The sequence below is a fragment of the Lepidothrix coronata genome, unplaced genomic scaffold (assembly GCF_001604755.1).
Source record: "Lepidothrix coronata isolate B3197 unplaced genomic scaffold, Lepidothrix_coronata-1.0 Scaffold34, whole genome shotgun sequence".
Lineage (NCBI taxonomy): Eukaryota > Metazoa > Chordata > Aves > Passeriformes > Pipridae > Lepidothrix > Lepidothrix coronata.
In genome coordinates, this window is record NW_016690214.1 from 39,970 (window position 1) to 56,702 (window position 16,733).

Below are 16,733 nucleotides of genomic sequence, written 5' to 3' on the forward strand. Positions count from 1 at the left end.
CCTCCTGCATCTGTCACTGCCTGCATCCCTGCCTCTTGTCCCCATCCCTGCCTCCATCCCTCTCTGCCAGATGGGCAGGGCTCTGGTTCTGCTCACCCACTCAGAGAAGCAAACTGGGGGTGGTGGGAGCAGTGAGATCCAACATAAAACCATCCCCCTGCTCCAGAGCTTTGAGTGCTCCGAGGTGACAACCCCCAGGGATGTGTGGGGAGATCCCAGCAGCCAGCCTGACCCCAGCACTGCTGCCAGGCTGGCACGGGGCTGCCCACACGAGCTGGGGCGCCCGTGGGAGCTGACCTGTGAGGTACCTCAGGGGTACCTCTGCTGCTGTGCCCCCTGGGCACAGCCCAAGCCCCAACAGCCCCTCGCCTCCGGCCGCTCTCCCTGCACGGGGACCTCTGGCAATTACAGGTTCTGTGGTACAAACCAGGCTTTGACAGCAGCCCAGGCAGGGGGATTGATTTCTTGCTTTATTTTAAGTGCAGCTAATCTAATAGGTAATTTATTTAAATTGATAGGGCAGAGAGAAATTACGTTTTCTCTCATCTCCAAAAGGATTCCACCGTGTCAGGTGACCCGGGTGAGCTGCAGAGCTGGGCTGGGGGTCCCGATGCCTCCCAATAGCTGCCTTGATCAGCTTGTCATATTTTTCAATTCATTACAGCCATTTTAGCAAACAACCACTATGGATTTTTTGTTAAAACAGCTCTTGCTGTGTTAGCCGTGTGTGAGCTGGTACCTGCCTTAACCACTCACAGTAAAGCTTTCCCTCCAGGAAGGGGTCAGGGCTCCCTACAGACCCCCAGCTGAGCAGGGAGAGGGGGTGAGGGGTCCCCCAGTGCAGGCAGCCCAGCCCAGGGGTTCATCCTGCCACCAGAGCCTGTTCCTGGCCACAGCCTGTCATTAAAGCCTTTCTGGGATGTGCTGTGGGATGCTCAGAGCCACCAGCCACTTGCACATCAGAGCAGCAAGGGCAGAGAGCACACCCAGGCTGAGTGTGTGGCTCTAACACCTTTGGGAATCACCTTTAGTGCTCTCCATGGCTGAGCTGGGGCACAAGGGCTCCTGCAACGAGGCTCCAGCAAACACCCCTGAGCATTTTCCCAGGAAGGCAGGCTCATCTCCAGGCTGCAGCCCTAGCTAAGGAGGGGAATTTGGAGGTGTCAGGGGCACCAGTGACAGCTGGCACGGGCAAAAGCTCCTGCTGTGCCAGGGCTGCACCCTTGACAGGGCATTCCCAGTACTGGGCTGTTTCTCTGCCAGTTCCACCATGGGGATGTGGGTGAGCTCCCTTTTCATGGAGGGGATGGGTACAGCCCTCGCTTATCTGGGTGATCACACCACCTCTCCTGGCAGGCATGCCCTGCCCACCCATCCACAGAAGCCCCCAGCTGCACAGGCAGCCCCCACAGGGCCGGGCCAGCCCCACGCTCCCACCCCACAGCGCTGCCGCCGCCTCGCACGTCCCAGCACTCTCTGCCCACAATAACTCCAATAACGAGTAAATCGCTGTTATTCCGTGCCCAGCTCTTCTGATCCATCCTGATGAGGACCTTCCCCTCACTGCCTCAAAGTCACAGGGTGGAGGGACACATCCTGCAGACACAGAGCACCGGGGAAGAGGACAGGCCCTGGGAAGGCTGCAGGGTGGGGGGTGATCTCTCCCTCTGGGTCCCCCAGGAAGCCCTGCAAGCTGTGTCTGTGACCCCAGTAAGAGGCAATAAATAGGGATGGAGCAGTGGGCTCGAGGCGGGGCATTAAGCCCTTGGTGGAGGCTCCTCAGCATCTCCATCACTGCCCAGGCTCTGCACCACCAGCGATCCTGCAGAGCCTCCCCGGCCCCGGGAAGAGCCAGCCCAGGGCTCCCGGTGAGACCCAGCGCTGGGGCAGGTTTATATCAGGTGCTGCTCAGTGTCTGATGTTGGCTGCAGGTGGTCCCACCGCTGCCACTGAGGCTGCACCGAGCTCTGTAGATCTGATGATGTGATAAGGGGCATCAGAAATGCAACTTGTTGCCTATTTCCCAGAGTAATTAATTTCATCTGTATTGAACAAATGACATAATTTGAGGATTTCTGGGTTATGGATTAACTAAAGACCAGATGAGAGCATCCTCATTGGCTCTGAGATTAATTAACAGCATGAGGTGAAGCAAGCTCTCTCCTCTCCCTTGGCTGCTGCAATTTTAATCCACCTGCCTGGCCCTGCACTGTCCTGCCCTGGGCAGCAGCACTGCCATTGATCAAGGCACAGGAGCTCTAGCCAGCACTCCTTCCACACCAGGACACTGGAGGATGCCAGGGAATAAAGCCACATCTTATGTTTCCTCAAGGCTTCTTGCTCCCCTGCCCAGGTGAGCAGTCCATGATCTATCTCCTACCTGCCCTGCTCCATCTCCTCCTCCCGGGGCACAGACTCAGGCCAAGGATCTCCCCACACACACCTTCAGCCTCACTGAAAATTTTCTGTGTGGGGCCAGGCAACAGGGCTTAGTGCAGCCTTTATTCATGAGCCAGGCGTTTATTTAATGTGCCTTGCGACGCAGGATCAAAGATCCAGAGCAGCACCTAATTAATTATTTTCCCCTTCTTCTGTACCATCCCCTCACTGAGCGCTGAGGCCCCGAATGGAAAAGCTCCCTTCCAATGACTCTGCATAATGAGATGGATTTGGACTCCAGCAAATTTGTTCAGTTTTATGGAGTATTATATGAAAATGCTGTGAAATTAAGTTCTGTCTTTGCTATCACGCCATGGCCATCAGAGCGCTTTTATGTACGGCGCTGAGACTAAAAGATGGGAAAGGGAGTCCTTGCTGCAGTAATGTGGCGACCGGGGAGAGGGAGGAGCCGTGCAATGAGGATGACATGGTGCAGGGTTAGACTGGGGAGATAATGAAGGAAACAAGAAAGAGATGCAGATGAAGAAGGCTGCAAGCAAAGAGCCTGGAACTGGAGCGGCGGCAGCCAGGAGGCTCCAGCAGTGGGGGGGGGCCGGGCACGATGGGGAGGACGAGGAGCGATTCCTTCTCCCACTTTTCCCTCTGTAAAGGGCTCCAGCAGCCCCACTTGTGGCATGAGGAGGCAAACGCCACCATCCTGGGGACACAGCAGAAACCCCAAGGGAGGCTGACCCTTGTCCGGCACGTCCCTGACTGGCCTCACTCCTGCTGCCCCAGCAGCTGCCTTCCCATGCCAGCTCCTTCTCTCTCTGCCGATCCCATTTTGTTCTTTCTCCCCCCTCATCTCTTCCCACCCCCAGCCTTCCGCCCCCTCCTCTCCTCATCAGCCCTGCTCCCCCGCATCTACCCTAGAGTGAGCTATTTTTTCCCTTGGCAACTTTATAACCCATCTTCTTGCCTGACAGCAATTAAGTAATGCTTCACTTCCAATCCCATGGCCCATAAGCATTGGAAAAGGAAAACGTTAGAAAGAAGCAAACAATCAGATGTGCACACAGATGCACACACACGTGTACAGACAGACGGGGACAAATGCAGGGACAGGGGGAAGCTGGTGGGGACGGCTGAGCCCCTTCTGGGTTAAGAGGCTGGAGACCTCCTCGCACAGGCCACAGCCCCCTGAAATGTGTGGCGGAGGAGAGAGGTTTCCATAACGCACGGGAAGGTGAGCAGCATCATCCATCCCCACAGCTCACAAGCCCCAGCCCCCTGTGCCCAAGGCTGGCTCTCAGGCTGCTGCCCTTCCCCTGCCCCAGCACTGCCCCTCGCAGCTCCAGCACTCAGGGAAAAATGAAATGGCAAAAAAGCCCACCAAAAGAAAAAGAGGCAGCTCATCCCCCCGCTGTGATGGATGGGATTTTTTGGTGCCTGACAGGCCCTGAGCCTCTGGGGACCAGCACTGATAAATCACACCTTTCAGTTTGCTGTGAACATCTTCACTTTCCCGGGCTGGCCGGCGGCTGACACGGCACCGGCACAGCACCGGCACCCCCAGAGCCCCAGCCACCTCCTGAGAGCTGCTCCTGCCCTGACTCTGCTGCGTGGACCACTGAGAACCTGTGCCGAGGGGGCTCAGCAGACACACTTCCTAATTTCCATGACAGCTGGCATGGGGTGTTGGCTGGTTTGGGGGTGCCAGAACGTGCCCATTGGGCACTGAGCCGGATCAGCCGCTCCGGTGGAGCCACCGGCAATGCCCATGCCCAGGTCTCTGCTGGCCCTGCACCCAGGGGCAATGGGCTGGAGCCCTGTGAACCACTGCTGGTGGGGCTGCCCAGCTGGGGAAGCAGCAGGACTGGGGCTGCTTCCCACACTGTGGGAGCTGAGGAAGCTGCTGTCCTTCCTCACCCACCACAGGACATGCTCTGTGTGCTGAGGGAAGGGTGTGGAGAGCCCAGGGTGCTGGAAGCACTGCCTGCAGCTGGGACAGGATGGGAAGGGGACATGGCCCAGACCTTGGTGATGGTTCCAGGGAAGCCCACAGAGGAGCCACACCAGGTGCTCCATCCCACACTGCTGCCCCAGGAAAGGGGATGGGCAATACTGGTGCAGAGGCAAACGCAGCTTGACTAAAACAAGCTCCTTCCCATCCCTGGAGGAGCTGAAGCACAAACTAAGAAGAAACAAGTGACCAGTCAGCAAGAGAGCACAAAATCCGGGTGATTACTGAAAAGCTCTGGACATGGCTGTGAATCCCACGGCTGCCAACAGCATCCCCAAGCTATTAAGAGAAAAATCAAGATGTGGACAGAATTAGATTGGCCATAGGTGAAAAATGGCTCAATTATTTCTAGTGCCAGAACCACAGAAGGACATTTCCCTCTGTTCCTGAACCACAACCTCCCACTAATTAGCAGAGCTCGCGGAGAGAAAAATGCTCTGAGCTGCAGAACGAGCCACAGTGATGGACCCAACGCTCCGTGGGCATTTGTATGTGTGTGTGAGCGGGGAGGGAGCACCGTGCGGCAGAATTCCACAGCCTGGTTGGGATCAGGCCAGCTGTAGGAGGTGTGAGAGGTGATTTTTGCCCTCTGGGAGGGCAGGAGCAGAGCCAGGCTCCGTGGTGACAAGGGCTGTCCTGGCTCTGGAGAGGGATATCCTGATCCCACCGCTGCACCAATGCCAACTCCTTTCCCTGCTCAGACCACGGCCCAGTGTCCTTGCCTGTGTGGATGCCACGGCACGGGGTAACACCCTGCGGGAGCAGAGGATTTGCAGGAAGAAACAGGGATCCCTGAGGTTGGAATCAAGAATTCCTGAACCTGCAGAGGCACTGAATGGGATGGAGGAGCAGGGCTGGCCTGCGAGGGCACAGCTCCAAGCAGAATCCAGCCCAGCACGGGGCTCTGTGGGGCCAGGCTGGAGGGCAGAGATAACCGCAGACACCGGCTCCCCAGCCTCTCCGCTCCTTTTTGCAGGGATCTTTTAAAACTACCGATGCATAAAACCAAAAAAAAAGTTACCAGGAGGCCCTGCCCCCTCCCTGCCAAAGTTCGGAACATGCTGTCATCAAGAAAAATGATGCTGGCAAGAGAGAAACCCGCTGGGGTTGCTGGCAATTTCCCAGGCTCCAGCCCCAATGAGTGTTTATCAATAATTTCAGGATCTGGCTGTCGCGGGCGCTGACGGCAGCGCGGGCAGGGAGGGCGCGGGCAGGCGGGTGTCGGCACAGCCCCGGGCGGGAGCGCTGGGAAGGGAAATCAATTAACGGCTCCGCAGGAGCGGGGATTTGCCGGCATTACAGGGAAAGGGCCGCTCGCTTGCCTGTAACAGGGAAACGCTTAGACCGTGCTTGGTGACACAGAGGCACGTCCCAAGGCGGGGTGAGCTGACAACACGGCCAGCCCAGCCCCAGGCAGGGCCAGGGATGCTCACAGCTGATTCCTACGGGAGAGCAGCAGTACTGCGTGTGCTGAGCTGTGTCAGCCTGGCCCCAGCTGCAGGTCAGAGCTCCCCAGCTCCTGCCCACCATCTGTGGAGCCAAACTCAACCCCCGGGTACACTCTTCCACCCAGGATGGGATGGGAGGCCAGGCTGGCAGCAGGTGAAGGCGTCCCAGCTCAGGCTCCCAGGACCTGCCCGAGTTCCTCTCACCACTCTGCCCAAGCCCTCCCTGTGCCAGGCCTGGCATTCCCTGACCACTGCTAATACATCCATCCTCCGTGAGCTGCTCTAACTGCAGCAGGGCCCCAAATTGCCCTGGGGTGCCCAGCTCCACGTGTGACAAAGACAATCCCTCTTTTATTTAGGTTTTAAACCTGTTCCCTGATTGTTTCACTTGATGCCACCTATTTATGGGAACTAGTAAATATCCATTTCCTATTGCTTTAAACCACTCCTGAATTTAAAGAACACTATCCTCAATCATCTCTATTATCTCTCTTCTAACCAAGAGAGTCTCAGTTTATTATGTCCTACTCACACAAAGCTACTCGTGCCTTTGTTCAGCCCTGTCATCCTTCTCTTTACTTTCTTAGTTCAACTCCCTCCTGTCTGTGACTGGGCCACCAAACCCACTCAGTGCTGGCACTGTGGCACAGCCCAGAGCACTCCAGCACATGCTGCCACCCGCTTCCTTTTGGTCTCTTCCCTAATAACGACTAACAAGCTATTTGCCTGATCTGACTGACACAGGCTCAGAGATGGCATTTTCACTGAACTACCCACAGCACCGTGAGGTCTCTTTTCCTGAGTAGGAATATGAAATTAAAGGTCAGTGTCATGGCTTTGTGTGTTCTCATTGGTGTTACTTGATTTGGAAACCTTCACCAGCCACTCACACTGGAGCTGTGGCTCCCATGAGTGTGGAGAATTTCACAGAGGGCACAGACCCAGCCTGGCACCCTCTGTGAGAAGAGTCCCCCAGAACCCAAGCACCAGTCCACAGCAGGAACAGCTGGGAATGTGCCTTCATATGTGACGAGAACATGCTCATCAGCCAACCCTCACACACATCTACTTCTAAGAACACCTTCCCTCCCTGGCTTTCTCAAGCTCCCAAAATTCCATATCCTGTTCTTTAGGAGATGGCAAGGACTGCCCATCCTGGTGCCTGCAGCAAGACACGTCCCTGGCACCCCATGTCCCACTCAGATGGGACACATCCCTTGGCACCCCATGCCCCAGGCTGGCCTCCCCAGAACCAGCCACTTCCCTGCTGGAAGGAATTTTGTTTTGAGCATTTGTCCCAGCATCCTAGTGGGGATCAGACTGGGAGTGCTCATTCCTGCACTGCCTCTGAAAAGCTTCAGCTGACCCTTCTGAAAGGAACATTTATTAATATTAATACTCTGCATCATGTCAGATCTTCTCCTGTATTTCTGCTCCCTCCCCAAGCACTTTCCCTGCCTGTCCTGCTCCCAGCAATTCCACAGGCAGGGCCTGTGCTGCTGGGTGTTCCCGAGCACAGCCCTGCTGTGGCTGTAATGGATTGGTGACACCGTTATATTTATCGGTATTTCAGGAGAAAGGAAAAGGCTACTGGGTGTTCATATGTTCTTGTTGTATTATTTAAGAGAAGCCATTTGAGAGCACAGGAGAAGCAGTGTCTGCTCCCAAAAGGAGGGAAAATAATGGAGGGGAATATTTGCAAAAAGCTCAGTTAAGTAAATATTTTATGCCCAATAATGTTATGGCTTCTGAATGATGCATGTGAGAGAGTTGAAAGGAGGTGAGGCACAGAGTGAGGAGCGTGTGGTGAGCATGGAGGTGTCGGTATGGGGAGAACACAGTGCCCTGGCCAGTACCTCTCACCCTGGCAGGGCTGTGCCACTTCAGGAACTGCAGCTGCCTCGTTGCTTTGCATGGGAGCAAATCAGCCCTGCATGGGAGCAGGGACCAGGGATCAAAGAACAGGAAGACAGCAGGCAAAGGGATCGCCTTGGGCCAGAAGGAAGAGGCAGGCAGGGGAAGAGGAGGAAGGGCAGTCAGTGTGGTGGCTTGGGGGGAGGAGAGCAGGGCCAGCACAGAGGGGAGACATTTCCCTGGGCAGAGGAATTCTCCTCCCAGCAGGCACAGGGTGAGCATCTGGCACAAGGGAAGCACAGAGAGGGGTAAAATACCATTAAGTGTAATAAGAAATGTACTTAATCAATGAGCTCTACAGCTGAGGATCAATGGGAGGCAGACACAGCCATTAGCTAAGAAAGCCGATGAAGAGCCACGGGCTCAGATAGAGTGGTCGATGCCAGGATTAACTGAGCAGCAGAGGAAGGGTCCCAAGTGGAGCACAGAGCCAGGCTGTGCCCACAAGGCAGGACTGATCTGCTCTGCAGGTCTCAGACCCCGATAGGGAACAGAAAGAGGAGCCCAGGCCATGGGCTGCTGAGGAGTCTCGTGCTGACCCCTGGGAAGCACCATGGACCCCGGGCAGGACATGAGTATTCAGCACCAGGGAATGGGATGATGGGATGATGCCAGAGCAAAGAAGGGGCTTGGGCCACTCATCATCCTCCAGGGACGTTGCTTGGCTGCAGAGAGCAAGAGACAGGGGTTTACGCCCTGCTCTTGTCCTTTTGCCTCTCTGCTCACCTTGAGCGCTGGCTGGACTGCTCCCCAAGGACCCTCACATGAAAGAAGCTCAAACTAGACAGCAAAGAGGTCACCCTCCCAAGAAGGGGTTGCACCAGCCCAGGTAAACAGAGCTGCTGCTGAGTCAGGGCTTGCCCAGGCCCCAACCTTGAGCGATGTCCCAGTGCTTCCCTGACCCAGCCTGGAGCCCGTCCGGGTGGTGCCAGCGTGTGGCTGAATCACCACACACAGGGCTTCCTCAGGAGAGAGGCTTGATTTTCAACCCATGAGCAAATTTAGCACTGGGGAAGGCAGACAGTGAGTGGGCACAACCTCCGGGGCTCTGACAGTGCTGCTGCTGAGACACTCCCCGGGCTCCATCAGACCCCCAGCTCCTCCGGCCAGCCTGACCCTGGTGCTGAACTCCAGCTCTGTGCTCCAAGGCTGTCACTCTCAATCCTGACCCCTGTTCGTCCCTTCCCACACTCGCCAAAACTTGACGGCCAGAGCCCGATTGGCCCAGAGCCAGCAGGGAGGAGCGACGTGAGCAGACTTCGGGGACCAGGTGCCGACGTAGAGACTGCTCAGAGCGTTCCAGCCCGGGACTGTGCTCGAGGCAGAGCTACCGTGCATGCCCGGGAGGGGATGGAAAGCGGCTGTCCCCCGGAGTCCTCTCCGGGGTGGGTTCCCTTGTCCCGCCGGGGCTGAAACCCCATCCCCGATCCCTGGAGGTTCTCCCGGCGCGTGGGGCTCGGGCTCCATCCCCGATCCCGGGAGACGCTCCGGACGCGCGGGGCTCAGGCTCCATCCCCGATCCCGGGAGACGCTCCCGACGCGCGGGGCTCTATCCCCGATCCCGGGAGACGCTCCCGACGCGCGGGGCTCAGGCTCCATCCCCGATCCCGGGAGACGCTCCGGACGCGCGGGGCTCAGGCTCCATCCCCGATCCCGGGAGACGCTCCCGACGCGCGGGGCTCGGGCTCCATCCCCGATCCCGGGAGACGCTCCCGACGCGCGGGGCTCGGGCTCCATCCCCGATCCCGATCCGATCCCGGGTCCCCCCCGGTCCCCCCGCCGCGGCCGCACAGCGCCACCTGGCGGCCGGGCCGGCGCACGGACGCGCTGAGGATGGGGGGGTCCCGGGGGTCCCTCCCGGGGGTCCCTCCGAGCCCCCCCGCGCTCGGCGGCACCGCGGCTCCGGCCCGTGGCAGGTACCACGCAGAGCGTCACGGCCCCCCAGGTCCCGCCCGGCTCTTTGCTGCAGGGGCTCAAGGAAACGGGAGATTTGGGGGGGTCTCTGCAGCCACCCCCGCGCTGGTGAGTGGGTCCAGCTCCGCGGCCAGACCTGCACGGACACCGCACTGCCTCATCGGCTCCCGCAGATCCAGGACTCTCGGGAGCAACAAGGGAGCAGTTTCCCGGGGGTAAGACCCAAACTCTTGCCCGCCGGTACCGGCATCCACGTCCTGCCCAAGGAGCACCCCCCGCGGCACTCAAAGCCTCTTCTCCCACCTCCTTCCTCTTTTCTAACCTTTCCAAGCTGCTTGGCTGGAGCACCTTCCTCCCTCCATCTGCTTCAGGGCTCGGGCCAAGTCCGGGACTGCTTCTGGTTCCATCCAATGCCCTGTCAGTGCTGCTCTGCTCCTGACCTCGGGGCTGTTACGATACCCATCACTCCACCCAGCTGTCCCAGGTGCATCCCATCCCCAGCAGCTCCACGTACCTCCCCCACCGTCACCCCAGACCCCCCAGGTGCAGTGCTCCTGTTCTGCTCACGGGGCAGCTTTAACCACAAGGTCCTGGCACAGGAGGTTTATCCTTTTGAAAATGAAAAAATAAAGAAGGAAACCTGCCCAGCCCCTGCCTGCCCAAAATGCTCCCCGGCACTGCCCTGCACTGCCCACGTGTCCACCCGCCCCAGGGAGCTGTGTGTTTGCCCGTGGGGTGCTGAGCACATCAATTTTTCCAAAGGCTGGAATCAGGCTGGGCCCCTGAGTGGGGCACTTCCACTGGTGGGTAACTTCTCTGGGCTCGTGGTCTCTATTTTTTAGCCCCTTCATCAGTCTTCATGGAGTTAATTGGTGCACAAGTGCAGCATGGACAGTGCCAGCCCCAATGTGCTTAGCAGGGACCATGGTCCCCACTGAGCTGCTAAGGCTGACACCTGGTGATGCCCTCAGAGCTCATGCCTGTTCTCAGGAGTGTTTCCAAGGATGCAGGATCACTGCTGTCAGCATGGAGCCCGTGCTCTGGAGGATGCTGAGCAGGGACATGGTGGGCCCAGAGCAGCCCCAGCCCCTCGGGCACATCCGCACACGGAAGGAGCTCCTGGGGCATCGTTAGTGCCAAATCAGCCGGTTTGGGTGGGACTGGCAGTGTCCCCAGGCAGCACGGCCAAAGGTGATGTTCTTTATCAGTGCCTCGTGCTCCTCAGATACCCAATATCAAAATGTGCTTTGAAACACTCCTGATATCAAATATTCCTTGGAGATTAGTGCAGTGCTTCCTTCTAGCTCATCTCTTCCCTCCCAGCAGAGCCGATGAACACGATACGTTATCAGGACCTTCCCGCACTGTTAGCAGTGGCACAGGGACTTGGTGACCCACCTTGGAACAACACACTGAATATATAGGAATTTCCATGAGCTTAGTAAATGATAATATCTTTATCATGTGAGCCCTTTAAACCCTCAGTTCTGCCAGGAGCCTCTGTCCTCGATGAAGGACAGTATCGGACCCAGGGCACTGATAAAAAGTAGTTCCTTGAGTAAACAGCAGCGTCAGGCTGGAGAGAGGAGTGCTGGGCTGGCAGAGAAAGGTGCTGGACTGGCACAGAGGGGTGCTGGGCTGGCAGAGAAAGGTGCTGGGCTGCCATCAGTCCAACACTGATGCCCTCCGTTAGCAGAAGGGTTTGGCTCAGGGCTCGAGGCACAGGGCAGGATCCATCCCAGCATTTCCACTGCCTGCAAACAGAATGTCCAAGGCTGCACTCCCAGCTGGTGTTTGCCATGAGGTCCCTGGTGGGAATGCTTGGACCACTCACAGTGCCCTTGAAATATTATCCTGTGTCACACCAGGGAAACACACACACAGGCGAAGAGATGCTGATGCACCCTGAGGAATTGGTCCAGATGGGAACACTCGGGATGCTCAGGGCTACAAAGAGACTGTCATTCATCCAGAAAGGACGAACCCATGTGCCTGAGACTCCTCTGCCCAGCTCAGCCTTGGAGAAAAACACCAAGAAATTACCCCACCCAGTGCTGGGGAAACTGGTGGAGATGGCTCTGCTTGGTGAGGAGGGGATGCAAAGCACCGAGGAATAAATCTGGACCTGAGTAAAGGGACATCAGCAAAGACATAAGGGTTGGGAGTTCAGAGCCCAGGGAACTAGGGCAACCTCTGTTACATAACTCTACAAATGCCTTAAACTCAGTTTTGCTGAGAAATGAGTCGTCAGCAATGATTAAACCCCAGAGAAGCCATAAACCAGCAGATATTGATAACATGGGATGCTGATAGGGTGAAGCTCAGCAGTTTGTAAGTGGATGAGGGTCATCCACGGCAAGCAACAGAGCCCAGGCAGTGGGAGCTGGGCTGATGGGATACAGGGGCTTCAGAGCTGGGCTCACCCTCTGGAGCATCTCTGGGGGTTAATGCATGGCCAGGATCCAGGGAAGATCCTCCTTCCCCAGTGTTCAGCTCCACAAAGCCACACTGGAGAACCCTGGGTAAATCCAAGCTCCTCCCTGATCCTCTGAGCCCCCATCCTGAGGTGGACAAGCAGCCCTGGGGGGGTGAGTTGCCTTGTGAGGCCAAACTGCTGAGCACAGGGCAGGGCACCGAGAGCCAGGAGTGGGGAAAGGACAACACAGTGGGCTGAGAGAGATGGTGGTGGGGACCTGGGGGGCTGTGCAGGCCAGTTCCCAGCCTCCCACCACACCAGCAATCCTTCCCATTCATGCACACCAATACAGCACCCACTGCCTCTGATGGAGAGGCAGATTTGGTGTTTGACCCATCAGGAAATTTAAGCCGATCTACTGCAGTGAGACACAACCAGAGAGGCTCTGATACGAAGTGCTGGCTGAAGCCATGCACCCCATCAGCAACTGCAAGATTAGATAAGGACTGAACTTAGTCCCATCCCACACATATTAATGTGAGCTCTCCAGACATCTGGGCTATTCCTGTTCAAGGGCATGAAGATGCTGCCATCACTGGGGCTGCTGTTTGCTGCCCTCTCCTTAGCAAGATGCGTCCCCCTGCAGCAGGCACCCAACCGCAGCAAACTCCTCCTCGTGTCCTTTGATGGTTTTCGGTGGAACTACGACCAGGACGTGGACACCCCCTACCTGGACACTATGGCTGCAGAAGGGGTGAAGGCCAAGTACATGACTCCTGCCTTCATCACCCTCACCAGCCCATGCCACTTCACGCTGCTGACCGGTGAGTAGCCCAGCCAGAGGAGCTGCAAGGAGGGCTGGGGAAGGGCAAAGTCAAGGCTTATGCATCAGTGAAGGACACGCTGTCAGGAGCTCCAAACCCAGCAGCACACAGAGCTTTAGAGCAGAGAAAAGGCAAGGGCTGCGAAAATGGTAGATTTAAATTAGATAGGAGGAAAAAATTCTTCCCTGTGAGGGTGGTGAGGCCCTGTGGCAGCTGTGGCTGTCCCATCCCTGGGAGTGTTCAAGGCCAGGTTGAATGAGACTTGGAGCAGCCTGGTCTAGTGGAAGGTGTCCCTGCCCATGGCAGGGAGGTGGAATCGGATGGTTTTTAAGGTCCCTCCCAACTCAAACCACTCTGGGATTCCATGAACTGAACCTGTATCTATCAAAGGTAAATAGTGCCAGACCAACCCGATAGCCTCCTTTGGTAAGATAAATTATTTTTTAAACAAGGGAGATGCTCTAAATTTAATCTCTCTGGACTTCAGTAATGCATTTGATACAGTGCCACATGGGAAATCATTAGTTAAGGTAGAGAAGATGAAGATTAGTACAAAATCTGTAACGTGGGGAACTAAGGGGCTACGGGAAGAGGATGCAGGGGATGCTGAGAGGAGACTGTCAAGCTGGAGGGAGGGCACCAGGGGAATTCCTGAAGAATCGATTTTGGAGCCAATCTTATTTAAGATTTTAATTAATAACCTTGGCATAAAAGAGTGGAGCATGCTAATGAAAACTGCTGATAGGCAAAGGCAGGGAGGCAGCGTCAACACGAGGGAGGACGGGGACATCACGCAGAAGGGACTGCGCAGTCCTTGGCACCAGTATAATAAAAATAGCACAAAATATAAGAGTCAAAGTGCAGATCTCTCCTTTCTGATGGGAACTTCTCCTGCTCACTGACCTCGTGGGTTTAGGTGAACATGGGATAACAGAACCTGCCTGTGCTGAGAGGGCAGGAGAAAATGCAGGTGGCACCAGTGCCTGGCTTGGTCCAGGTGAGACCCACCAGATACCAACCCACGCACATGGGAGGTGGCATTCCCCCAGCATCTCCTTCCCTGCCCTAGGACCCCACTTTGTATGAGGCAGTGGGAGGAAGGGGCAAAGGGAGAGGTGGGAGGGGGAGGCCGAAGGTCCCCACTGACCCAAGGCAACCCATCACCCAGCGCAGGGGCGAGGCCCGCCCAGCACAGCCTGGCTCACCCCCTGCCCCTCGTCTGTCCCACAGGGCGATACCTGGAGAACCACGGGGTGGTCCACAACATGTGGTTCAACACCACCACGGGTGTGAAGCTGCCCTACTACACCACACAAGGCATAAGCAGCTGGTGGGACAACGGCAGCCTGCCCATCTGGATCACTGCCCAGAGACAGGCAAGTGAGGCACCTCCTCACACGCACCGACCCTGCACAGACCCACCCCACCTGCCATCCTGCAGGAAAAGCTACAGGCAAGCCATTATCCCTGGTGGTTGTGAGTTCCCAGCCTCCCTGAGAATGTCAGGCTAATTAGACCAGCAAAAAACGGAAATCTCCAGACACTGGCAGGAATAATTATGATCGTTCTATTAAAAATAGCAAAAAATAATAGATGCATTTCAGCTTTATTAAGACATTAATGAAACAGGTTATACTGTTCCTGTTTAAAGAAGCCTCAGCCCCAGTTCCTCAGGGAACATCCTGAGTCCAGGGGTTCCATACACCTCAGGGCACACCCAGGGCAGGTGGGTGGCAGCCCTGGGGGCCAGTCCCCTCTTCCCTGGGGCCTGCAGCAAGCCCAGCAGGCTTTGAATCTGGCTTTAAGACAGGACCTGAGACCTGCCCCAAGACATATACCTTTTGCCCATATTTACCTGCCAAAATGCCTCCTCTGATTTCAACAAAACACAACTTAATGTCTTGATGATAAAGAACCAGAGAGCCCATGCAAGCTGCAAATGGGTCACTGATTCCAAAGTTCTAACTGGTGTTACTAACACAGTGAGAAAACCAGTGTGACAGGGCAGTGCTTTCAGTTAATCACTTTTAATTGGCAATGAGCAAAAAAATCTCATTAGGAGGTAGCTGCACTGACATATTGAGGGACACTGCCAACCAAGTTCAGGGGAGTTTATGGAGTGTCTCCACTCACAGGGTTTGAAGACAGGCTCTATCTACTTCCCTGGAGGAAAAGCAAAATACCAAGGGGAAGAAGTGAACAAGAAGTTGGTGGAGCCTGCCATATTCAACTACAGCAACGAAACCAACTGGAGGCAGAACATTGACACGGTCATGGAATGGTTCACAGTGGACAACCTCGACTTCATCGCACTCTACTTTGGAGAGCCAGACTCCTCAGGACACAAGTTTGGCCCTGAATCCACAGAGAGGAAAAACATGATCGAGCAGGTGGACAGAACCGTCGGTTACTTGAGGCAGCGTATCCGGGAAAGTGACCTGGAATCAAACCTCAACCTCATCATCACGTCTGACCACGGCATGGACACCGTCATAAAGACCAACGAGATTCTTATCCGGACCATAAACAACTTCACATTCCAAGACATCGACTTTGAACTCCTAGATTACGGACCAAACGGACTCCTGGTGCCAAAAGAAGGGAGATTAGAGCATGTGTACTCAGTCCTGAAAAACGCCCACCCGAACCTGCACGTGTACAAGAAAGAAGAGTTTCCGAAGAAATTCCACTATGCCAACCACCCTCGGATCACCCCACTCGTGTTGTACAGCGATCCAGGATATGTGATCCATGGGGTAAGGTGTATGCACAGCCATATTCTGCTGTCCTTTGGGATGAGCCTCTCTCCTCCTCTTCCTCTCACAGCACCCCAGCACTCACCCAGCTTTAGGCCTTTGTGCTGATTGGTCTCCCTAAAAACAGATTGAAATTCAAGCTCTTTGTGTAAAGATCTTCTCTGCTGTTGAGAAGATAAAATGTCCAGAAGCCTTGGGGTAGGACTTGCATGAATGCAAATCTCTGTGTCAGGATCCTCTCCTAGCCTGGCATGAAGGGAAGGTCCAATGTTAAGGCCAGCAGGCAGCTTCCCATTGGAAGCTCCTCAGTACAACAAAATTTGGGTGTGCTGATGTTTAGGGAGGCAACTTGCAGGATGTAATTGCTTGAGAGGGGTGTCTGAGGACACCTCCAGCTGCTGCAGAGCATAACACTAATAGATCAGCTTCCAAAACCGAAAGGAACCAACCAGACCATCAAACCCTGCAGGAGCAGAACGGCGTGTGCGAGGCGGGAGACACGGGGGCACCCAGCAGTGCTGCTGCCCCTGGGGCCGTGCTGGGGGTGGAGGGGTTGGGGTGCTCACATCCTCACTCTCCCCTCCAGAGGATCAAGGTCCAGTTCAATAAAGGGGAGCATGGTTTCGACAACGAGGACATGAACATGAAAACCATCTTCCGTGCCGTGGGACCGGCCTTTAAGAAGGGGCTGGTGGTGGAGCCCTTCGAAAGCGTCAACGTCTATGCCCTCCTGTGCGAGCTGCTGGGCATCACCCCTGAGCCCCACGACGGCTCCCTGGAGGTCACCAAGCCCATGCTGCGAGGGTCGGAGGACACTGGGAGCGAAGGTGGGCACCAGGAATAGCAGCAGGCACCGGGGGTGTCAGTGGGCACCAGGAACAGAAACAGACACTGGGAGCGGCAATGGGCAGCGGGGGTGGTGGCAGGCACTGGGAGCATCAGTGAGCACCGGGAGTGGGCACTGGGAGCAGCGGCAGGCACTGGGAGCATCAGTGAGCACCGGGAGTGGGCACTGGGAGCAGCGGCAGGCACTGGGAGCTCACACCGGGAGTGGGCACT

The 16,733-nt window shown here is 56.1% G+C and overlaps 1 protein-coding gene across 1 annotated transcript in view; it reads left to right on the forward strand.

Moving 5' to 3' along the window:
- The first annotated feature begins 12,671 nt into the window (after positions 1-12,671).
- Positions 12,672-16,733, forward strand: part of ENPP7 (ectonucleotide pyrophosphatase/phosphodiesterase 7) — a 6,043-nt gene continuing 1,981 nt past the window's right edge. The window contains exons 1-4 of the mRNA XM_017811804.1: positions 12,672-12,918; positions 14,149-14,294; positions 15,054-15,674; positions 16,261-16,501. Of these exons, the coding sequence (XP_017667293.1) occupies positions 12,672-12,918; positions 14,149-14,294; positions 15,054-15,674; positions 16,261-16,501 (1,255 nt within the window). The remainder of the gene's footprint in view (positions 12,919-14,148; positions 14,295-15,053; positions 15,675-16,260; positions 16,502-16,733) is intronic.